This window comes from Eschrichtius robustus, chromosome 1 (genome assembly GCF_028021215.1).
Source record: "Eschrichtius robustus isolate mEscRob2 chromosome 1, mEscRob2.pri, whole genome shotgun sequence".
In the NCBI taxonomy this organism is placed as follows: Eukaryota; Metazoa; Chordata; class Mammalia; order Artiodactyla; family Eschrichtiidae; genus Eschrichtius; species Eschrichtius robustus.
The window spans coordinates 74,113,950-74,136,816 of record NC_090824.1 but is presented as its reverse complement, the minus strand read 5'-3'; the positions used below and the strand labels follow the sequence as shown (position 1 = coordinate 74,136,816).

General features: G+C 55.9%; 3 protein-coding genes across 6 annotated transcripts; 1 reads left to right on the top strand and 2 right to left on the bottom strand.

The window, feature by feature from the left end:
• Positions 1–1,570: 1,570 nt before the first annotated feature.
• THTPA (thiamine triphosphatase) lies at positions 1,571–8,052 on the top strand. Of its 2 annotated transcripts, XM_068547449.1 has the most exons (3): positions 1,571–1,909; positions 2,283–2,834; positions 3,944–8,052. In XM_068547449.1, exons 2-3 carry the CDS (start codon positions 2,288–2,290, stop codon positions 4,054–4,056), a joined length of 660 nt encoding a protein of 219 aa, XP_068403550.1. In that variant the 5' UTR covers positions 1,571–1,909; positions 2,283–2,287; the 3' UTR covers positions 4,057–8,052. The 2 variants fall into 2 exon arrangements, with proteins under 2 accessions (XP_068403550.1, XP_068403549.1); XM_068547448.1 differs by lacking the exon at positions 3,944–8,052 and having other exon boundaries at positions 2,283–3,034.
• Positions 4,965–13,359, bottom strand: AP1G2 (adaptor related protein complex 1 subunit gamma 2). Of its 3 annotated transcripts, XM_068547445.1 has the most exons (22): positions 13,323–13,359; positions 12,942–13,152; positions 12,401–12,525; positions 12,116–12,257; positions 11,893–11,989; positions 11,643–11,719; positions 11,429–11,524; positions 10,944–11,024; positions 10,551–10,649; positions 10,320–10,375; positions 10,040–10,153; positions 9,714–9,854; positions 9,575–9,629; positions 9,372–9,494; positions 7,609–7,698; positions 7,392–7,519; positions 7,023–7,127; positions 6,573–6,696; positions 6,355–6,490; positions 5,501–5,664; positions 5,177–5,275; positions 4,965–5,089 (listed from the first exon to the last, which is right to left on the bottom strand). In XM_068547445.1, exons 1-22 carry the CDS (start codon positions 13,346–13,348, stop codon positions 4,988–4,990), a joined length of 2,391 nt encoding a protein of 796 aa, XP_068403546.1. In that variant the 5' UTR covers positions 13,349–13,359; the 3' UTR covers positions 4,965–4,987. The 3 variants fall into 3 exon arrangements, with proteins under 3 accessions (XP_068403546.1, XP_068403547.1, XP_068403548.1); XM_068547446.1 differs by lacking the exons at positions 10,320–10,375; positions 11,893–11,989; positions 12,116–12,257; ... (1 more) ...; positions 12,942–13,152; positions 13,323–13,359 and having other exon boundaries at positions 11,643–11,661; XM_068547447.1 differs by lacking the exons at positions 10,320–10,375; positions 10,944–11,024; positions 11,429–11,524; ... (4 more) ...; positions 12,942–13,152; positions 13,323–13,359 and having other exon boundaries at positions 10,551–10,933.
• Positions 13,360–15,511: 2,152 nt separating this feature from the next.
• On the bottom strand, positions 15,512–22,497 carry JPH4 (junctophilin 4). The gene is made up of 5 exons (XM_068534761.1): positions 22,119–22,497; positions 20,599–21,370; positions 17,423–17,541; positions 16,534–17,066; positions 15,512–15,595 (listed from the first exon to the last, which is right to left on the bottom strand). Exons 1-5 carry the CDS (start codon positions 22,495–22,497, stop codon positions 15,512–15,514), a joined length of 1,887 nt encoding a protein of 628 aa, XP_068390862.1.
• Positions 22,498–22,867: the final 370 nt, after the last annotated feature.

The following is a 22,867-nucleotide window of genomic DNA, read 5'->3' as shown; positions in this document are numbered from 1 at the left end:
CCTTACAACTAGTCTCTTGAGGAAACCAGGGCACAAACAAGTTAATTAACTGGCCCAAGGTCACACGGCCAATAAGTGACACCCCCAGGATTCAAATCCTTATAGCCTGACTCCAGACCTCACACTAGCTGCTATAGCCTACTTCTCTTAAAAGAAAAAAATCCTGGAGTTCACAGGAAAAAAGGAAGGAGAAAGAAACTAACATTTTGAATCTCTATGATGTGACAGTTTGTCACCGAATTCCTCACACTAAACTGTGAGGCAGTCCACATTTTACCAAAGAGAAAACAGAGGTTTAGGGAGGTGGAGTTGCTAGCCCAATGCCAAACACTAGTAAAGTGAAGATGGGACTCAACTCCAGGTCTGTCTAGCTTTGGATTCTGGTCTTTCCTTTTCCTTAAACTGCTGCCTTGGCCCTACTGGACTGGACCTTATAACTCACAGAAGAGATTAAGTCTTCTTCCTCTGGGCAACAAAACTGATAAGCAAAGGACAGATGAACAGCAGGCCAGTGAAAGGAATTAGGGGCTGGGGTCCCTCCCCTCTCTGCACATTGGTACCTGTCAGAGGATATGGCGGGGTATGCCTTAAAGAGATCCCAAGTTCAAGATGCCATGTCTGTAAACCAGTGTCCTCTCCATAGTACCTCCCATGGGTCACGTGTTTCTAGAAACATACTGGGGAGAGGACAGGTATTTAGAACCTAGCACTTCTCACCCATCATAGGAGCAGGCCCAGGAGTTGACAAGAGCCACTGTTCTTCAACAAGCTACCTTACCCAAAGAATCAGACATACAGTTGATGCCTCCAGCTAATCATAGCCCTGGGAGGGAGTAAGGAGAAGGAGCCTTCTCTATTTTGTCTCCCAAAGCAAAGGGCCATTCTCATGTCTTCCTATATTTTAAATGAACATAAGTATTTCTCCTATTACTGACAAAGCCTGCTCAGGGGCCACTGGACAAACTCCTCAGTCTGACACTCAAAACCTTTTCCAACCTGCCCCTCAAGTGTATTTCTAGATTCATCTCTTTCCTCTTACACACGGGCCAGGTGCTCTCCAGCTTCTGAGCCTTCGCTCATGCTGTTCCTGTCACCATCTTGGTCTCCAACCGTTGAAATCCCGTCATGTCTTTAGGTTTCATCCAAAATATCACTTTCTCCTCTTATAGAAAGTCTCCCATCCACCCTTATCCTGAACATTCATGGGGATGTATTAACTCCCCTTTAAAACTCCAGAGTCCAGAGTAGCTGTACTGGTCTTAGTTATCCTTTTTTTTTTTTCCCCTAGCTCATTCCCATTGGCCTGCATTCAGTGGGACACCATAATAGTCAATAAAATATTTGCTAGACAGCGTCTGAGTGGCTTGTATTCCAGGCCCATCTGCCAAGGGGGTGAGGGGGTTGTAGACAGGACTGGGGCCTCAGCTCCTTTTCCATCCGACTCTCTCAACTTTGGTCGAGTCCCGCTGGCGTTAATCGCAGCTTTCCTGTCACCATAGCGACGGGTGGGGCAAGAAAGCAAAGTCTCCCTTTGGAACTACATCTCCCATCATGCACCCGGGCCCCAGGGTGCCGACTCAGCCGGCGGCCTGAGACCCGGGCCGCCCCTATCCCCGAGAGCCGGCAGGGGTCTGGGAGGAGGAGCAGAGCGCAGGGAGACGGCTTCGCTCTCGGCCCACCGCGGAGGTTGCGGCCCCCCATAAACTAGCAGGCTTCTCGGGCCCCGGCCTGCCCTCGGCATCGCCACAGCGGGCCTAATATGGCGGCTCGAGCCGGGACCTCCCGGGTGTGCAGAGAACCGGGCCGAGGTCCGGGGCCAGGAACTGCTCCCGGCATTCCTCGCGGGCGTGGCGTGGGCTCCCTTCCCCCTTCTCCAGGTCCCGCGAGAGGGAGATCGTGGGGCTTTGAGGTGAGATCCGAGGCTCCGCTGGCCGTTGCTGTGGGGGGATCGGGCGGGGTCGCCCTCGGCAGTGAGCCGCCGTCCTCCCGGGGTAGCATGGTGTCTAGCGGGCGCGTTGAAAGGACACCCGCTACACGGCCTGCTTTCTAGAGAGCCCTTTGGATTGAGGGCATTTTCAGCAGTGGAAGGGGTCTAACTGGAGACTTAATCCCTATTGCTGAACCTTAAAACATCAGAGACAGGAAGGGGCCATCCATCACAGAGGCAGGGAGGAAGGGCGCCCAACAGAGAGCCCTAGGACAGTGTGTGCGCCTCCTAAGTTCTTCCGGGGGTAGGGGGTCTTTGGGAGCTCAGCCAATGTTTGTTGATTGACTGATTGCAGGTAGCATGGCCCAGGGTCTGATTGAAGTGGAGCGAAAGTTCGTTCCCGGCCCTGGCACAGAGGAGCGGCTGCAGGAATTGGGGGGTACCCTGGAGCGCCGAGTCACTTTCCGAGACAGCTACTATGACACCCCTGAGCTGAGCCTCATGCGGGCTGACTACTGGCTCCGACAGCGAGAGGGCAGTGGATGGGAGCTCAAATGTTCCGGAGCAGCAAGTGTCTCAGGACCCCACACTGAGTACATGGAACTCACAGCTGAGCCTGCAGTTGTGGCCCAGCTCTGTGAGGTGCTGAGGGCTGAAGTCCCGGGAGCTGGAGGCGTGGCTGCTGTGCTGGGCCCTCTAGGGCTGAAGGAAGTAGCTAGTTTTGTGACTAAGCGTAGTGCCTGGAAAGTGGTGCTGCACGGAGCTGATGAAGAGGAGCCGCCGCTCAGGGTGGACCTGGATACAGCTGACTTTGGCTACGCTGTGGGTGAGGTAGAGGCCCTGGTGCAAGAGGAGGCTGAAGTCCCAGCTGCCCTAGAGAAGATCCACAGCCTCAGCAGCATGCTTGGTGAGGGAGACAGGCCTTTCTGTGCTTCCCTTGCACCTCTTCTGGGTGTACCCGCTGGGCCAGTTAGTGGGGAGGGTCTCGAGGCTACTTCTGTAAGGGGAATTATTTTAGCAATTTTCTAGAGGACCCAGTTTGCTTAGGGCTCTATCAAATCCGGTTTCCTCTTTTGCAATAGTTGTCTAAACTGGATTGAATCCTTCCATGTGTGTCTAATCCATCCCAGTCATTGTCTCATGTAGTTCTCATACCTCTGGTCACTCCAAGTGTCCTTCAGTTCCATTTGTCAGTTCGCCTCTTCAATCTTTCCATCCCTCCTTCCTTCCCCTTCTCTCATTTTTACAACTAAATCCTCATTTAATTTGTCCTATTGGCGTGAGTAAAAGGCAAGAACGTTGTGCCTATGTGACAGACAGCGGGGCAAACGTTAACAGATTAGTTTTTCTGCTCCCAGGCTTAGCTCCCTTGTACACAGTTCATCCACAGGAGTATAGGGTTGTGCATGCCATCGGGCCTTACAGCCCTGGAATGCTGCTCTTGCCTCCCCAGCAAAGCCACAGCGAGTTCCCTGCTATCTGCCCAGCATGCTGCCAGGCACTAACAATCAGACACTGGCTTATTGTGACTCCACACCACACAGGCTAGAATTCCCCACGAATTCCACCCCATGGCTGTAGCTGCTTCTCTTCTTTCTACATCCCTTGGTTTCTCTCTCTGTGTGCATCTCTGCATGTGCTTCATTACCAAGCTAATGAGCTTTGGCCTGCCTGGATAGGCTTTAATCTTGATTGGGGGGCAGGAGCAGTAATTGAAATGAGTCGCTATCGAGGCACCCTCTGTCTTCATGGCGCCTGAGTGCCTTTCACCATTTCTTGCTGGAGGAGAGGCTCATGCTTGGCTTCCCAGGCCCACTCCTGCCTCAAGTGGCCCTCTTAGGCCCCGCTTCCCTAGGCTAATCAGGGAGTGGGCTGGGGAGTTAGAGAAGCTGGTTGGACGGGCGTTTGGAATCCCAGTGCGGCCTTGGAAACAACTTTGGGGTCCAGCTGCGTGGGCAGGGAGAGTCAAAGCATTTTCGGCTCTGTCTGGTTCCCTGCTCATTCTTTTGCCTGTAGGTGTGCTGGCGCAGGAGACGGCACCTGCCAAGCTGATTGTGTACCTACAGCGCTTCCGGCCTCAGGACTATCAGCGCCTGCTAGAAGTGTACAGCTCCAAAGAGAAGCCTTAGGGGACTGGAAGATCCAGACGTGACATTGGGCTAGGGTGTCACTTGCCCGATGGGGAAGAAAGCTCTGGGTCGAATGAGGTTCACTCCTGGGCTCACTGTGCCTCTTCCTCTCTGGCTTCCCTTCCCACAGTGACTCCTCTCTCTCCAGCTCCGCCTGTTCCTTCACCCTACCCTCAGCCATCCTTCCTGGAGCCCTCCCTGGCTGCCCCCTCTCTCTCCCTCATCCGTCAGATGCAATCTGTGGGCCGCCCCTCTCCCCTGGCCGCTAAGCAGCCTCCATTGATTTCCGTTCGTGTTTATAGGATTTCCACTTAGCCGTGATCAGTAGTTAAGCGCAGGAAAATCCCTTGCCACCCTCCCTCCCTTGGTCGATGCCATTGATTCTGCCAGCGGCTCCTAAACCGCCTTACAGCTGAGTTAGAGATGAGGGGAGGCAGCAGGGATTTCCCTGCCCTGGGGTATGGGGAATAGCAGAAGGTTGGGGAAATGGGTGGGAATCCCTGTTAGAAATCTAGAAATTCTGGTTTGATGTTGCCCCTGTGCCCTGCTCTGGCCCAGAGGGTAGAGTGCCTCCTGTGGAAGTTTAGGGGCACATGTGCCCCCCAACCTGGAAAGGGGTAGAAAGAAAACCTTCCTTTGTTGAAACCAGTTCCAAAGGCTTAGGGCAAGATACCTACTTCCTGTGTAAGAAGGCTCTTCCCTGGCTGTTATTCACATACGTTTTCTACCTCAAATATGGCTTCCCCCCTCAGGCTTTATTGGGCTTTCACTGCTTGTGGGGTTGGGGGCAGCCCCCCCACTCCAGTTTCTGCAGTGGCAAGTACAGGACCAGAGTGCCACCTGCTGGTTGTTCTCAGATATGGGCTCCAAGTAGCTGGGGCCCCTGGGTTTGGGGACCCAGGAGGATTTCAGGCTGTGAGTGGAGGCCGAGTTACTGCCAGGTCTCCACAGGCAAGTTGTTCACCTCAAAGATTTCCTGCACCGACTGGCCAAAGTGGTTGTAGGTGAGGCGCAGCTTCAGCCGCAAGGGGGCCTAGGAACACGAGAGCAGAGACCAGGGTAAGCGCCAGTGACTCCTCCCTTCACTGGGTCTTAGCCTCGAGGGGCTCCTGGAGCTCACCTTCTTAGGATTGAGGATTCTGAGGAGCTGGGTCGTCGGAAGGCCACCCTGAGCTGGAACTGTGTCCCCACTGGGAGCCTGTAGCTGCAGCTGGAAACTCTGAACACGGGAGGTTGGATGGAGCACACCGCAGGGCAGCTGGCTGGGCTCAGGTAACCCCTCCACACCCAATAGTTTTAAACCCTCTTCCCATAACTCCCCAAGTGCCTGTCTCTGCAAGTCACTCCCTTCTCATCTTGTCCTCTCCCCCACCCACCTCCTCTACTTAGTGGCCTTTTCTCCTAGAGTACCGAGGCCACCTCTGAATCCCAGTCTTCTACAAACCTTGGGCACAGCGGCCTGGCAGATGAAGTGGGTGACATCACCCCCTGAGGTGTTGGTGGCAGTGACAGTGATTAACAGCAAAGTAGGGGTTCCAGGGGGTCGAACGAAAGAAAGATTCAGCTGTAGTCCTTCGCGCTCAAACACTTTGAGATTCGGGATGGGAGCTACAGCAGGGAGAAAGAAGTAGCTCAGTGTATGGGCTGAAGATAATAGCTCACTCATTCAATAAAAATCAAACGAGCACCCATTGGGTGCAGGGCACTGCTCGAGATGCTAGTGACAGAGTGGATAAGATGCAGCCTCTGATGGAGCTTACAGCCTAGTCGGGGGAGAGAAACAATAAACAAGAAAGATAATCACAGACTGTAATTGGTGCTCTGAAGGAAACAAACTATGCCAGGATAAGTGCGGGGAACTAACTTAAATAGGAGAGGTAGGGGAAGGCATCTGACAGTTTAGCTGAGGCCTTAAGATTGAGAATGAGCCAGTCATTTTGATGTGCTGGGGAAAGGACATTCCATGTGAAAAGAATATGAATGCCAAGGGCTTGAGGTGAGAGGGCCTGAGGAGCTGAGAGGGGGGCCGGTGGAGCGGGTAGTGGGAAAGCATGTGAGGTGGGCGGGGAGGAAGCAGGGCCCGCAGGCCAGGGTAAGAAGTCTGGAACAAAGGGAAGATACTGGAGGGTGTCCAGGAGGAGACTGGCATGATGTAATGAAGCCTTTTACTAAGATGGGGATGTGATGGGGGTACACAGCAGGGAAGAGGGTTATCAACCTCAGTCCTTGGCTTAGAAGGGGAAGCAGCCTATTTCCACCGCCCCTTCTTTAAGACATCTCCCCTTTGCTGAGGCTTACCAGGGGGTGGGGGAGCACAGGGAAGGTTGAGGAGGTGTATCAAAGCGCCTCCTGGGGTGGGATCCAGAGGGGGAGGGTGCTGGGCATCCCCAGAAGGGCCATCCAGGAGATCTAACAGATCCAAGAGCTTTGAGGCCTGGGGGAGAGGGCAGAAGGGTCAGGGCTGGGTATGGAAGCTGGACCATGCTCTTCCCCCATGGGGCTCCCGGCCTCTTCACCTGGGGTTCTGTGGGGACAGGGGCTGCTTCCGAAAGCTGGGCTGTTTCTTTGCTTTCCTTTGCTTCCTCATCAGCCTGAGAGCCACCTCGCTCCACAAGAGGTATCTTTTCCAGGATGGCAGCCCTGAGAGGATGGAATGCAGGTGTATCCCTTTGGGTAGACCCTGGGCTTTGCACAACAGGCACGTGGGAGGAGGGGTAAGAACATGGGGAGTCCTGGGCACATGGTGGGTCAGAAGTGCCCCTCTGATTTCCTAAGACAGCACAGTCTTGCTGGCCTTCAGATGAACAAGGATGGTGGGAAGCCCACTTAGCTTCAATGAACTGTGAGTAGGAGGCTCTGACTGGAGGAGGAAGGACACAGGTGAGGATGAGACCCCTGCACCCAGAAAGGGACAATGGGGAGCGGGCCAGGGGTTGGTTCCCGCGCTGCGGCAGAGTGGCGCGCACCTCATGTGGTCGTACTTTCGGAAGAGGGTGTTATACTCCACCGCCCGCTGCTGCAACTCCACGTCCAGGCAGCTCCCGTAGACGGACACAACCTGGCGGATGCGGCTGGGCCGCAGGGTGGTGCGTGAGTGGGAAGGGTCGTCTGCCGTGCCCTTCGCCTCCAGGATGCAGCAAGGAAGGAAGAGGCTCCACAGACCACAGAGATACCCATGATTCTTGGCTCAAAAAGAAGAAGCTAAGGACGGAGGAGTGGAGATCGGGGTGTGGGCCTGGACAGAAACTCAGAAACTGGGGGGCACAGTGAAGGGACATTTCTCACTGGAGGTACCGAGAAGAGGCTCTGTGGGAGGGGCTGGGACCCACTCTTACTTGTTGTCCCCATGGAGCCGGGTGCTGAGCTTCATGAGGGCTGTGAGGGCATATCCTCGGGTGGCCGGCAGGGACATATGGGACTGCAGCACCCTTTCCAGCAGTGCCAACACCTCCTCTTCCTCCACCTTCCAGGGGGACACAGGGAGTGACCCTGGGGCCAGCCCTGCCTCCCCTGATATGTCCCTCCTCAGTGTATCCCCAACGCAGGACCCACCTGCAGGGGCTCAGTTTCCTCACAGCTCCCTTCCAGCAGGAGGTCCCCATATTCCCCGATGCACCAGGCTGCCACCTGCACCAGCGGTTGCTGCGTGGGATGAGAAACATGATGGGCCTGTGTCTATGTCCCCTCCTCCCTTCCAGACCCCGTGACATCCTTTAGGCAGTGCAGAGATGGTGGAGTTTGGAGGGGTGGGGAAAGGGAGGGGCCTCAGCACTGGGAGCAGTTATGAGCAGTTTTGTTAATTTGCTCCCAGCTCTGTCCTGGCTCCTGGGCTTCCTCTGCCCTCTGGTGGCCAAGTTTCAGAACTACATGGCCTAGGATGGACCTACAGATTATGGTACTAAGTAAGCCAGACATAGAAAGACAAATATTGTATGATTATCACTTGTATGTGGAATCTAAAAAGTAATAAAAATGAATCTATATACAAAACAGAAACAGACTCACAGACATAGAAAACAAACTTATGAAAAAAAAAAAAAGAAAACAAACTTATGGTTACCAAAGGGGAAGGGGGAGGGGGAAGGATAAATAAGGAGTATGGGATTAACAGATACAAACTACTATATATAAAATAAATAAGCAAGGATTTACTGTATAAATAAGCAAGGATTTACTGTATAGCGCAGGAAACTATATTCAATATCTTGTAATAACTTATAATGGAAAGTAATCTTAAAATATGTATGTATAACTGAATCACTTTGTTGTGCACCTAAAACTAACACAATATTGTAAATCAACTATATTTCAATTAAAAAAATATCCTAGAATAAAATTCAGAAAGTAATGCCAAAACAAAAACAAAAACAAACCTACATGGCCTAACCACAAGGGGTGCAGCAAGGATGGGGAGAAGTGAGGGGGGGTCCTCCCTTGCGGAAAGGGCGGGTGGTTTCTGCCTAGCCTACTAAAATAATATGGAAAGGGGGCTATAGATACTGGTTGCCATCTGTGATTTCACTCAGCATTCAAGGTAATAATAAAACCGGGGACTTCCCTGGTGGCGCAGTGGTTAAGAATCTGCATGCCAATGCAGGGGACACGGGTTCGAGCCCTGGCCCAGGAAGATCCCACATGCCGTGGAGCAACTAAGCCCGTGCGCCACAACTACTGAGCCTGCGCTCTAGAGCCCGTGAGCCACAACTACTGAGCCCGCGTGCCCCAACTACAGAAGCCTGTGCGCCCTAGAGCCCTGCTCCGCAACAAGAGAAGCCACCACAATGAGAAGCCGCGCACCACAACGAAGAGTAGCCCCCTCTCGCTGCAACTAGAGAGAAAGCCCACGCGCAGCAACAAAGGCCCAATGCAGCCAAAAAAAAAAAAAAAAAAACCTATCAGGGACTTCCCTGGCAGTCCAGTGGTTAAGATGCCACACTTCTAATGTAGGGGGCACGGGTTCGATCCCTGGTTGGGGAACTAAGATCCCACATAAAAAAAAGCAAAACCTAATACATGCAGAAAGAGCTTTTATCTATCTCATTTGATCAAGGCATCTCCGGGAGATAGGCAGGGTAGAATGCTGAGTAGACCTAGCATGAAGGTAAATGAGTCATCTGTGGTTGCACAGACAGTAGGTGTCAGAGCCAGGACAGAAGTCCAGGTGTTCTAACTACAAACAGGGCTCTGTCTTTGAGTGTCTCCTCTGCTAGGTAGAGAGCTGTGACCTTGAGGGAAAAACAGTTGGGAATCAGGTGTATGGAGCAGGCGGCCCAGGAAGGGCTGGGCAGCCCCAGGCCTGGTGGTGGGAGCAGTACCTGGGAGATGTCCTCAGCCAGGGCGCTGTAGAGACGGCGCACAGAGTAGGCATGGAGCTCCTGGGCACCCCCAATCAGCTGGGTCAGGTTGGCCACTGCGTCATCACGCACATGGGTGCCTGCCTGGAGGGGTGAATGTGGCTGAGTCAGTGTGGTGAACCCTGCACGCTCCCGCCCAGCTCTCAGTCCAGCCCCTGCCTCACCGTCATCAGCACACGTAGGGTGGTGTCTATGTGCCACCGCTTGGTTGGGGCAAACCTAGGGGACATACGGCTCTTCAGTCCTGGTGCTGACGGTCCCTGGATTCCAACCTCTCTGCCTCCTGGGCACCCATCCCCTCACCTCTCTGCTGCCAGCAGGATGCCTGAGGCACAGTCGGCCTGTAGATCAGGGGGGCAGGACTCCAGAAAACCCTGCAGCTCCTGTGTCATGGCTCGCACGTTGGAGCTATTCACCAGAGCCAGGCTCAGTTCCAGGGCCCGCCTGGCAGGAGACATGTGTGTTTATACAAGGTAACCCAGGTCACCCTATGACATGCCTCAGGCCCCCCCTTCCCCAGGCACCTGTCTCCTCAGTCCCCTTTCTCCAGCTGCTCTGAGCTGGCCTGGGTCTTGGCCACCAGGCGCTGGGCCCTCTGCCCTGCCCTCTCGTTCCTCTGTCCTGCTCACCGGCTGAGGGAGCCATCAGGTTCCCGCAGACATTCCACCACGGTGGGCCGGTGCCGCTGCACAGCGCTGTGATCAGACTGCACCAGCCTCAGCAAGGACGTCAGGGCTACGTACCTGGCCAGAGCAGGAGAGGCCCTGTCATGCCATGGCCGTCAGCCCTCCCCACCCTGTCCTGCCCTGGGTATAGGAATGAGAGGCTGGTGAATCCGGAGACTCTGGAAGGAGGGCAGAGGACCCAGGGCTCAGTGACACAGCCCAGCCAGACACCTGGGCCTATTACCTAATGTTCCTGTCATTGTTGAGCAGGAAGCGGCCAAGAATGTTGACAGCTAGAACCTACGGAGGCAGAGGTTGGGGGCAGTCAGGGAAGGAGCAACCTGCTCATTCAGGAGTGGGGACTGCGTGGCACAGGGTGACCAGGGTGGGGAGGAGAAACCAGTGAACAGGACCTTTCTGCCTGGCTGGGGCGGGTGGGAGGGGCCCCAGGGGGGAGGGGCATACGGGAGGGTACCCGCAGGCCCGCTGCAGAGCGGATGTCCATGATGGTGAGCACCGTCTCAAACAGGACCGCGTTGCCCGCATTTCGGCTGGTGTCTGTGTTCGTGGCTACCTGCGTGGATGCGAGAGAAGATGCATCTCTAAGGGGCTCCATCCTCTCCTCAGGTCTCTGAAAGGTCTCCATCATATCATCCCTCAAACAGCTAACAAGGTTCCCTGAGCTCCCGCTATGTGCCAGGGGCTACTGCACTGAGACAGACTGTGTCCCTGTCCTCAGGGAGATCACGGTCCAGAGGGAGATGGAGACGTTATCATATAGCCACCGCATGGTGAGTGGTCATGTGAGGGATGCGCAGCGCCAGTGGGATCACAGAGCAACACACTTAACCGGCAACCCCACCCCCACCTGGGCCAGCAAGTCATTCATGGTCTCACTGCTCTCCTCGTGGTTCCGGCCCAGAATCCGAAGCAGACGAAGTATCTGGACCTGAAATTGGGTTAAAGGTTGGGGGGTGGTTCTTAGGGGAAGGAGTCGTGGGGCTGAGGAGAAAAGTCCAGCACGGAGGAGAGCGTTGTGAGGGGTCTGGCTGGTTCCCGAGAACCTCCCTGGCCCTCCCCCCACCTCCACTGGTCCCTTGGGCCCTGGGAGGGGTTCAGAGGTGTGTGATGCCAGGGGATTTGAGGACAGGCTTTTTAAACATACTGTTACCAAACTGGATTTTCTGGCCTTCAGGCATCCCCCTCCCCACACTGGTCCTGGGAGAACCTGGTGCCTGCCACCCTCCCGCCCAAGACACTGACTGAGCCCAAGTGTTCTCTGGGAAGTGACCACTGGCCATGGGCTTACTAAGCTTTTTGTTCTAGGGATATAGCAGGGAAGGGTCAGCCCACCTGCAGGAAGGGGTCGCTGACTCCAGATATGCTGTGTTCTGTGGAGTATCCCGTCGTCACCAGAGTCCGGAGGATGTGCACCAGCTGGGGCACCATCTGGAGGGAGGGCGCGGCCTGGTCTGAGCATTCTTCCTAATCCTCTCGATCTTCAGCCCCATTCCAACCCTACTGCCCTTTTCTTCCTGGCCCGGGGCCCGCCCCTTCGCCAGCCCACCTTTCGAAAGTGCTTGAGGGCCGCAGGGCTTCGTTCGCAGAGTTCCGTGATCAGCGTGATGGTGCCCAGCAGGACGCCTGGGTCAGGGTGGGGGAAGTGAGTGGTGGGCCGGGGCACAGGGGAGTCTACTGAGTGTGTGTGTTTGTGTGCACGTGCTACCCTTCTCCTAGGAGCTGCTGTTCCCATCCCGTGTCTCCCTTCTGTCCACAGCCAGAGCTGAGGCAGGGGACGAGGAGCCCCATGGCCTTACCGTGGTGGTGTTCGTGAAGCAGTTGGGCACAGGGTGGGAGGAAGATGTTGGAGAGCTCAGGGACCTTCCGGATCATGTGCACTGCAGTCAGAACAGCCTGCAGAGGTCAGGGGTCTCAGAGGGGGCAGGGGTCTGCCAGGATGGACCGCCCTCCACACCTCTGCCACATGGAAGACAGGGGACAGTTTCTGGAGGTGCAAGTGCCTAGAACCTGCCATCTCACCTTCTTGCGCACATAGGCGCTAGGCTGCAGGAGTAGTTTCTCCACCTCAGTGGCCAAGTCCCGGCACATCTCAGCAGAGCCCGTGGCACTCAGAGTGCACAGAGCCAGGCCTTGTACAGCCTGAATCCCTTGGCTCAGGTCACTGCAGAGTTTTGGGAGGACGGTCAGTCAAGCCTCTGAAAAATCCAGCCCTTCCCAGTACCTACATCAGGCAACCCCCTGGGATTTCCCAGTTCCCCACTCTCCCATCTCCCTGATTCCAAGCGCTTCCCAGAACTCTCTCACTTCTTGATGCTGTTGGTAATGAGCAGGTGGGCATCTTGCCTCTCATCCAGTAGAAGCATGGCCCCCAGGTAGCCCACCCTCTTGTCTGTGAACCTGGGGGAGGCGATCAGTTTCAGGCACTCCATCTACAGGGAAGGGGGCAGACCAGGAAGGGGCAGGGGTGAAACCAGAGGCACTAACGTCCCTTTTCCATCTTCCTCCTTTACACCAGATTAACCTGTGAGGGCAGCATATCCCATGACCCTCCCTTCAACAAGAAGAGAGGTTTAGGAGATTTAGTTAGTGGGTAGTTTCAAGGAAACAGGAGGATGGGAAGAGAGGAGAAGGTGCCCTGAATGGCGCTGGCCAGAGAATGAAGGGTTCAGCCCAGCTGATGACCAGTTGGGGTTATACTGCGGAAGGAGGTCTGCGGTGCATGCTGTGAGGGCTCAGAAGCTTTGTAGAATAAAGAAATCGGGGCACAAATAGGTGAGGGGGTCCGAGACGGTACTCCACTAGCTTCTCTCATCAAACTTAGAAGGGAGGCGTCCCTGCCCAGTACCTGTCCAAAGTGGGCGGGGTAGCCTAACATGTGGACGTAGAGCAGTTTGGCCAGCTGGCGGTGCCTGTGCAGAGGGTCCCCATCGCGGAAGGAGGCCCGGATGTGGGCGCACTCCTTTTGGATCACCTCCCGCTCCTGGGCCTGGGTCTTGGCCTCACGAATCTCCTGGATTAGATCCTGAAGCTTCAGCGAGGACGAGGACGCCACCATCCTGGGGGGCAAAGCCCGGGAGCGGAGAGGGCTTTAACCCTCTGGCTGGAAGCGTCTGGCCTTTCTGCACAGGCTTGCCCTGTACCAAGTTCCTGAGGGCTTGGGTCCCACCGCTACTCTAAAACTGAGCCCTTTCCCCACGCGGGTCCCCAAATTCCGCCCCCTCCTCACCGCAGGAGGAGACCTCCACTACGCATGCGTCCCCGCCCCACTCCACGCCCGTTGCTACCGAGCATGCGCCGGAACCCCGCCTATTTCCCCCCACCCCCACCGCCCCCCGCCCCACCTCTTTTCCCCGAGTCTACACCTGGTTTCCCATCGCTAGGTCACCCGTTCCCTTCCTTCTAGAGCCCAGCGCTGTTTCTTCCTCGGCAACCGCCGTTCACTTCTCAGGCGGCCTCAGCTTCCCCACACCAGGACGCCAGCCCTAACACCAGCCTCACCTGGCTTCAGTCTCAACTCCGCTCCTCTCCCCCCAGCGCTTCCTGGTACCAGCCCCGGCGAGCGTTGGAACTTGGTCTGGTCCTTCCCTCTCCCCGCCCCCATCACGGGACCCCGCCCCTCCTGGGCCAACCAGCAGAGCAGTCTTGAATCCTCTAGCTCAGGCCTTCCTGGTTTGGAGTTGAGGGGAAAGAACTCTTAACTATTTAGGGCCGGCGAGACTGTAATAATAGGCCTGGGGGTCCCCAAGAGGGCTCCTTTACCCGGAGAGCCTCAGAGCTTGGTTTGAAGCCATCACACCCAAAGGAGAGGACAATTTCCCCCCCCTTTTTTTGAACTTTTTTATTAATATATTTTTTTTTTGTTAAATTTCTTTGTATTTTTTTTTTCCTGCAAGACTTGGTGTTGGTGGCACTGTTGTAGTTTAACTTCAATCCCAAATTCCATGAAATACAAATTAGAAGTAAAGGTTGAGAGGGGAGGAAGAGGGAGGCAGGCCAAGGAGTAAACAGAGTTTGACTAGAAAAAAAGAAGAGTTTGTGTGTGGTGGGCATTCCCAGGCAAGGCCATTCCTTGAGGGAGGGGGTTGGCAGGCAGCTTGCCTCTGCCTCATGCAGGGGAGGGAGGAAAGATCCTCTGGGGACCCTACAGTACCCTCTTCCTAGGGCTTCCTGCCCCCAGGGGAAAAGCTAGTACCAGGGATCAGCTACAACCTCAAACAGAGCTCTCCACCCACCTCTCACCCGGGTTTGACTCTCACCTCTGCTGTGCCTGGAAAGTGTGTGAGAGACTGGCTTCCTTTGATCCCCTCCTTCTGTTGGTTTCCCATTTCACAAGATTCTGATATGATGGGGGAAGGGATATAACCCACATAGGGACTACTAAACAGCTTCTGCTGCCCTGTGAGTTCTTATTAGCTTGTCTGGTTTGTTCTCCAGAAATGCCTTCCCAGCCACTACTGCCAGAGTTGGAGAGTGGGGTCCTTGCTCAGGTGCCTCTAACCCTCTGCAGTAGAAATGTCTCCTTCAGGTCCCGTAGAAATTTAATCAAAGGCCACACGTGAGTCCAGACCAACCAAACGAACTTTTAGGGGGGGAGAGAGAAAGGTGGGAGAGGGTGGGCTCGGCCGCATAGGACATTTTCTTTCCTTTACACGTTGCTCTTGACATGGCATGCCACCCTAGGGGGTTGGATGAGGGGGCTGGCTGTTGAGGAAAGAAAGAGGGAGAAGATGCTGGGGAGCCATTCTACTTTTCATTCCCCTCATCTCCTTCAGGGAAGGATGGAGCTCGGCAAGAACCCAGCTCCGTGCCTGGAGGTGAGGTAGGATCCTCCAAGGTCAGAGATGGAGGCTGCACCCCCTCCAACTTTATCACTAGGCCTCAGAGGGACGCCAGGCCCTTTGGGTCAGGGAGTCACAGCAGCATGGCCAGTGCCTCGCCCAGGATACAGTCTTCTCCCATATAGAGTATACCCCTTCTCCATTTTCTCCTTCCTTTCTGCTCAGCTTCTGGGAGACTCCTCAGGACACCAAACCCCAACCCTCATCCAAGTTCAGGTCTAAAGAAAAGGCAGGGAGGGTGTGGGGCAATGGTCTGACTTAGAATTGTGTGTCTCAGAGAAGAGAGCGACTCTGAGCGAGAAAAGCCCTTCATATGTAAACAATCTAGAGAGAGAGAGAAGGGGTGGGTGGGGAAGGGAGTGAGGAAGACTGAGACGGAGCCAGAAGGAATGAATCTGAAAGGAGAGAGGGAAAGAAAAAAACAAGAGAGAAAACCAGAGGGGGACAGAAAAGAAAGGAAAGGGAGAAGAGAAAGAAAGATAGGAGAAAAAACAACCAGGAGGAAGAAAAGAGAAAAAGGCAGGTCAGAGGAGTGAAGAGGCAGCAACCAAAGCCAGAACTAGGCCAGGCAGGAGCCTCAGGTGAGGAGCTGGGAGAACAGGAATGCCAGGCTGAGGTCCAGAAGGGCCACGGCTCCCACCACCAACGGGTTGGCAGCTCCCTAGAGAGATGGGGGAAAATGCAGTCTCAGTGCCTGAGGACCGGGTGCAGCGACGGGTCCCACCTTCCTGCCCTGGCTGAGGTGGCAAAGCAGAAGAGTCCCAGGCACCTCTCCTCAGAGGCCAGAGCAGGGAAATCTCCAACCTTTGCTTTGGATTGCAAAACATTCCTCTGCTCCCAGGCAGGGCCCCACCTTCCCTCTGGCTCCCTCAAGTCAGCCCATCCTCCCTCCTCCTTCCACTCCCCTCCCAGCAGCACGTGGCCCAGGCAGAAGGTGCCTGGCCTTAGTATCAGACTTTGGCAGCAGCAGCCTTTACTGCAGTGAAGCAGAGAGGGGATGAAGGGGTGAGGATGTGGTTGCTAGGAAACAAGAGAAGGCCTGGAGTCCAATCAGAGTGCAGGGTACTGGGGAAACTCCACCCCTCCCAGTTTTCTGCCTTCTTCCCTATTTCTCTTCTTCCCAGGAGAGGGAGGGAGAGTCAGGGTAGGGAGGGAACAAGCTTTTCCTTTTTTATTTCTGGGCACCAAAGAGAGAAAGTGTGGAGGTGGGGGTGGGGGTGGAGTAGGAAACCAGGAGCCGGAAATGATATGAAAGGAGAGCAGGCAAAGATGTTCTGGCTGTACTGTTAATTATTCGTAACCTTGGTGAGTTACTGTAAGTGCTCTGGGCCTCAGTCCTCCCATGTGTCAAATGAGGGAGTTGGACGTGAAGGTCTCTAAGGTCCCTTCCAGCTTGCAAATTCTCTATTTTTTTGAGGTGGGATATAGTCCAAGACTGGGCAGGCAAAAAGGAAGCTAAGTGCAAATCAAAGCCCCTCAGGGGATCAGAGAGAGGTCTGGAAAGGATGAGAGGCCAGGCTTTGAGGAGAAGCGGGACCAGGAAGGATGGGAGACTCAGAGGGCACAGGGCGGGGTGGGGTGGTGGGGGGGGTCTCTCACCGGCTGGGCGGGCCTCTCGGACGCAGCAGCCTCCTCAGCCTCTTCCATCAGGAACCCGGCTTCAGGACCCCTCGAGGACAGGCCCCTCAGGACTGGCAAGGCTGTGGGCTCCGGCTCCGAGCGCCCTGGGGTCCTCATCTGGAGCAAGGGCTCTTCATCCTCCCCTTCCTCCTCTCGAAGACTTCCGGAACTGTCGCTGCAGCCTCCGAGGAGTGGGGAGCCATCTCTGGGCTCTGGCCCCTGCAGCCCAGCCTCATCCTCTGCCTCATAGCCAGCTAGTTCTTCTGCCTGCTCACCCGGGCCCCCCCACTCCTCAGGCCAAGCTTTGGGGCTGGAGAAGGGACCTCGGTCCCCTCCAGAAGGCAGTGGGCTCCGGCAGGCAGTGGGTCGCCAGGGTTGGCGGGAGGAGGCAGGGCTGCTGGGCAGTTCAGGGGAGCCCTCTGAGGGGGTCAGTCCATTCTCGTATACCCCAGGGCTGTCCTCATCCAAGGGCTCTGTGTCAGAACCTTCCGAGTCCTGCCTGGGTCTGCGGCCTGGGGCAGGGATAGCTGAGAATCAGAGGGGCCGAACTGGCCTTGGGCTGCAGAAGCTACAGCTTTATCCCCCTGCCTGGGTGCCTCCCAGGACTCTGGTACCCCCAGGTTTACAGCCTCTCATTGCCAGACCCCAATCCCCTAGTCCTTATGACCCTATTTCATAAATTCCTACTTCGCTCCTCAAACAACTGGGCCTGGTCCCCACCCTCTCTCCCCTTAGATCCTCATACCCTGGCTTTTCCCACCCCAGTCCCCTGCAGGGATTCCCTTCCCCTTTCTCCATGCCCAGGCTCCCCAGCTCCCCAGGAAGCCACCCCCTCCCCTGGCCCCGCCCCAGGCTGCCCACGCCTCACCTGGGGCCTCCAACATGGGCTGCAGGTCCTGGGCTATCAGTTTGGCCATTCGAGCTGCCTCCACAGCCTTCTCGGCGACACTGCTGGCTGCCACTGCCTTTAGAAGGGCGTCTGCTGCCCTGTCGGGTTCCAGGGACACTGTCTTAACAGACCTACTCCAGTCCCTTGGCCCAGGTCCCCACTGCATCACATCCCCCAGATCTGAGCTCACCTCTGGACTCCTCACCCTTGCTCACTCTGCCAGCTGCTCCCCTTCCCCGGCCTGGCAGGGCAGCCGGCCTTTGGTTTCCTCCCCTAGATCTGGGCCACGCTTGCTGTTATCACACCTTCCTGCTCCTCTCTCACTCCCTCCACTATTCCATCCAGTAGTAACACTTCCCTTCCTCCAGCTGCAGGGCCAGGCCCTCCCCACTGCCCTCAACTCTGTTATTCCATTCCTGTCCTGTTCCCTCCCAGTGACAAATGAGGCCTCGCTCTCTTAGCACATCTCTCTGCGGCTGCACCTGCTTGGTGCTCACAAGCTATGCCTCTTTGCTGTGTTGCTACCTCTTGTTATGAGAATTTTACATCTTGTTTTCTTCAGCCACTTCTGTTATCACATCGTTCTCCCTGCCCCCATCACTGCCACTGCCCGCCCCCCCCATTTCCTCATTTCTGAGCTCTGGAACTGGAGTAAGGGTGGGTCTCCCCTTTCTGCTACTATCTATTCCCTCTCCCTGCTAACGTGCATGCTTTCTCACCATTGTGATTACACCTTCTAAGAGGTGAGCTCTTAATCTCCCTTCCACAACTCCCCTTCAACCCTGCTCTGCTCCTTAGTTACAGGTAACCTTGAAGCATTATCAATCCTTTCCCCTCTGTTTTTTCTCAGTTCTCCATCTGATGTCAGATGTTTCCTCAATTTTCCCTTCCCTTTTACCTTCTGCTGTTAATCATAGATGCCTTGTAATTATTATTATTATTTAACATCTTTATTGGAGTATAATTGCTTTACAGTGGTGTTAGTTTCTGCTGTATCACAAAGTGAATCAGCTATACGTATACATATCCCCATATCCCCTCCCTCTTGTGTCTCCCTCCCACCCTCCCTATCCCACCCTGATGCCTTGTAATTATTAAATTAGTTCTGTAATCTTGACTGAAGGTGGGGTGTAAAGGATCAGAGGTAGAAGTAATCAGATATACTTGCCATGGGCTTGAATGCATCAAGACCCATGACTCCCTCTGGCCCTGGGCCTGTTTTATCTGGCCTAAGAAAGCAGTCTGGGTATGCGGGTAGGGAGAAGGGTCATGGTGTTCCCTGTCATCTTAGGTCTACTTCCTCTCTATATACCTTGGGAGATATGGTCAGCCTCCTCCCCTCAAACCTGGTGGGTCAAGACCTTTAGAACCTGCTTGGAGGGATCTCAGATAACCCTGCTCTTCTGTCTTAGGACTTTCAGGATCTATATGCCTAGCCCTGTCCTGAAACTGAGCTGGTTTCAGAGTTTAAGGCAGGGGATGAGGATCACAGTTTTGGGTTGCATTGAGTTCTGTTGGCAGCCAAGAAACTGCAACATTGACAAGGTCCTGTATTTTTGACTTTGGAGGGTATGGTTGATCAAATCCTAGCCAGTAGACCCAGTCAGTGCTCAGGCATCAGGCCAGGCTCAGGCTACCTGGCAGAGGCACCTGCTGCTGGGGCTCTGCTGTTTCCATGGCAACCAGCAGCCAATCAGGTTTGCCAGGCCTGTTGCTGGGGAGACCAACCAGCCTCCTCCCACTGCCTGATCTTTCTGGCTACTGAGATCAGTTTTTCCTGCACATGCCCACTCCCCATCCAGCCTGAAGTGCTCCCTGGTGCTCTGCCCTTCCCCTTCCCTGGCTTAAGGCCCTGGACTCTAACCATCCAGACACTCGGATGTATCTACAGATTGACATTCTCTGGTTCAGGCATCTACTCTGGATATGACCTGTTCACTCACATACACACACACACACACACCCCTTGTCACCCATTTTACAAATTCACTGAAGCATATTTGGACATATCTTGACTTTTCATCCTCTGAAACACTCTCAAATTCAAACAAGACCCTTCAACTGTGCCCTCCCCTTTAAAGAAAAACCAATATCTAAAAATTCCTGTGTGTAAATTGTATAAATCAGGGGCTTATGAACTCCTTACAAATAGATTTTTGGCTTTCTTTAGTCACAAGCCATATGCAGCTATTAAGCACTTAAAATGTGGCTAGTCCAAATTGAATGATGTACTCTAAGTGCAAAATACATATCAGATTTCAAAGACTTAAGAAAAATGGGGCGGGGGGGAAGTAAAATCTCTCCTTAATTATTTCATATTGATTTTAGGTTGAAATGATAATATTTTGGATATATTGGTTTAAATAAAAATATATTATTTAAATTCATTTCATCTGTTTCTTCATATTTTTTTCATACAGCTACTAGAAGATTCAAAATTATGTACTAGACTTCCATTATATTCCTACTGGACTGCACTGCTTTAGATAATGAGGTTCCTGATGCATGAAATGTAATCTGATTTGCAGAAAGAAAATTTCATTTATAGGCAAGTCTCCTCGCCTTCAACCTTTATCCGTTGGGTTAAGGGAGGCAGAGGAGACAAAGCTGAGAGGGACTATCTTTTCAGGTGGAGAGATAAGCTGTACAAACTAGACCTTCCCAAGGCCTAAGGCTGAAATGATAGCAGACTGTGGGCTGGCTTGGATGTGGTTACGAATGTACACTCCCTGTCTCTCTGCCGGGGGCTGCTGCTCCCAGCAGCAGAGTCCTGGAGGCCGGATCAGCTACAAGAAGAGGAAGACTAGGGACATGTCTGAGTTCCAAGAGGTTTCCTGGGCCGGCACAAGGCAGCGCTCATTGCTACTCCCACACACAATGACACACATCCCCACAAAAGACACTGAGACACGCTTACAGTCTAACAGGGCTTTCCTCAAATACCCAGCCACCCACAGTTACACCCACGTCCACCTGTGGCCTCCGATATAAACACCTCAAATACCCAGGGCTACAAATGCCTGGCCCTAGGCCTGCTCTTCCCCACCGGGCCCTAGGCCTTGCGTCTTGGTCCTCCTTTAGGCACCGCCCCCTTCCTTATCCCTAGAGTACCTTCTCCCCTTAACCCCGCTACGGCCTCTGCACCGGGTGCCCACCTGGCAGCGGCGATCTCCTGGAGCTGGCGGGCAGTGCTCACGGCTCGACGGGCGCCCTCGACGGCCCTGTCCACCTTCTCCTTGACTTTGCCCCGCCGAAGGGCCAGAGGAAGAAGGCTGCGCACGCGCCCCCCGTGCACCAGCCGGTTGCGCTTGTACTTGCCCTCCTCGCGGGAGCCGTCGGGGCGGGTGGTGCGCCCGTAGCCGTGCCGCCGGTTGCCCAGCCACTCGCCCTCGTAGCGCAGCCCGTTGGAACGCTGGCTCACGCCGTAGCCGCTGCGCCGGTCGGCGCGCCATTCGCCCGCATACACCTCAGTGGCCGAGCCCTCGATGAGGGCGGGCGGCGCCGGGGCCGGGGGCCCGCTGGCCTCGGAGCCCGGGGGTCCCGTGCTGCCCACCTCGCTGCTCACCTCGCTGCGCAGGGAGCCCCTCTTGCTGCCCAAGGAGCTTCGGCGCCCGCCCGCCCGGAGCCCGCTGAGCAGCAGCGAGCGGCGGAAGAACCCGCCGGCCGCGGGGGTGCGCTTTCGGCAGGCCGCGCCGTCAGCATCCCCAGGCCCGGCCAGCACGAAGCCTCCCCGGGAGCCGGAGGCCGGGCTGCCTCCTTCGTCGCCGGGCAGGGGCAGGGGCGGGGGCGGCGTCGGGGGGTCGCTGTGGCCCGAGTCCAGGGAGGTGCGGCGGGGCGAGCGCAGCAGCGCCGCCTGATGGTAGGGCACACTCTGGCGCACCCCGTAGCCGTGGCGCTTCCCAGCCTGCCACTGGCCCTGGTAGGTGCCTGCGCGGGGCGGGGTAGGAGGGGGAGAAAGAGTCAGGACCCGCCGTTCCTTGCCACCCCCAGCCCCATGAGCCCCTGGAAGCCTGAGTCGGGTGGGAGAGGTGGGGGCAACTGGCGTGGAGGTCGGGGAAGGGCACTAGGAGCCGGGGACAGGCCAGGTGGGGTCGGAAGCTGTGGAAGAACAGAGGGAAGACAGGCAGGTAGTGGGAGATCCGTGGATTAGGGCCGTGCAGGTAGACAGGGGAAAGGGGGAGGGACAGACAGGCTGGGGTGTGTGAAGGACAGACAGTCCAGAGGGTGTGAGGGACAGGTTGACGGGGGTGTATAGATGGCATATGACAAGCAAAGAGAACTGTCGGGGGCTGACTGAGGAAATGTGAGGGGACAGGCAGAGCATAGGTGTTAGGGACAGGCAGGTGGAGAGGAGAGGTGTGGGACAGGTAGACAGGGGGTGTGTGAGGGTTAGGTAGATGCGGGGTGTGAGGCTCAGGCAGACAGGGAAGGGGTGAGGGCAGGCAGATTGGGGAGAGGGAAAATCAGGCAGGGGACAGACAAATGAGGAAGGCGTGTGTGATGATGGGAGGAGAGGGCAGAAAGATGGGCGCAGGGGCGCATATTGACGCGGAAGGCGTGTAGGATAACAGCGGGGCACCGGGGGTTGTATGGCTGGGGAAGGCATACGCAGGGCAGGCCAGCGGGGAGGCGCACGCGGACGAGCAGACAGACAGTAGTGGGCAGGGCCCCGCACCTCCGTCGGAGTAGGTCTCGGTGCCGTAGCCGTCCTGGAAGCCGTCCTTCCAGAGCCCGGCGTAGCGCAGGCCGGACACGCTCTCCCACACACCGCTGCGCCCCTTCAGCCCGCTCAGCCACTCGCCGCGGTACGTCCAGCGGCTCTTGCGCTCCACGCCCAGCCCTTCGCGCTTGCCCTGCTGCCAGTGGCCCTGGTAGCTGTGTCCGCCGGGCCCCGTGAAGACGCCCAGTGACTCGAAGCCCTGCGCCCAGCAGCCGCTGTACTCGCCCTGGGCGCCGGGCCCCGTGCACACGCCGTAGCCATGTGCCCGCCCCGCCTCCCAGCCCCCCACGTAGCAGCCCCCGTCGTCAAAGTCGAACTTGCCCCCGGGGGACATGCATGTAGTTGGCGCGGCCTCAGCCCCCCGGTGGGTCAGCGCATCCTGGGGCTGGAGAAGCCGGCTGGGGGCCTGGGAGCCGGGCGAGGCCTGGGGGCGGGGGCAGTTAGACCGGGGCCAGGCGGGGGGCGCCCAGCGCGGGCAGGCAGGGCCGGACCCTCATCCTGAGTGGCTGCGGAGAAAGAGGGGGGAAGTGGCGAGCGAGGCCCCTCCTCTTTGCCCGTCGCTCCCTGGCCCAGTGGCTCCGGAGCCTCAGCACCGCCCCCCAACCCCCCACCTTTCAGCAGCATCTTCCAGCAGCTCCTAAGCTTTGGAGGCACGGGGCTCCCCCATCCCTCCGTTCTTGTGGAGAGCCCCTCCCAGGGCTTGG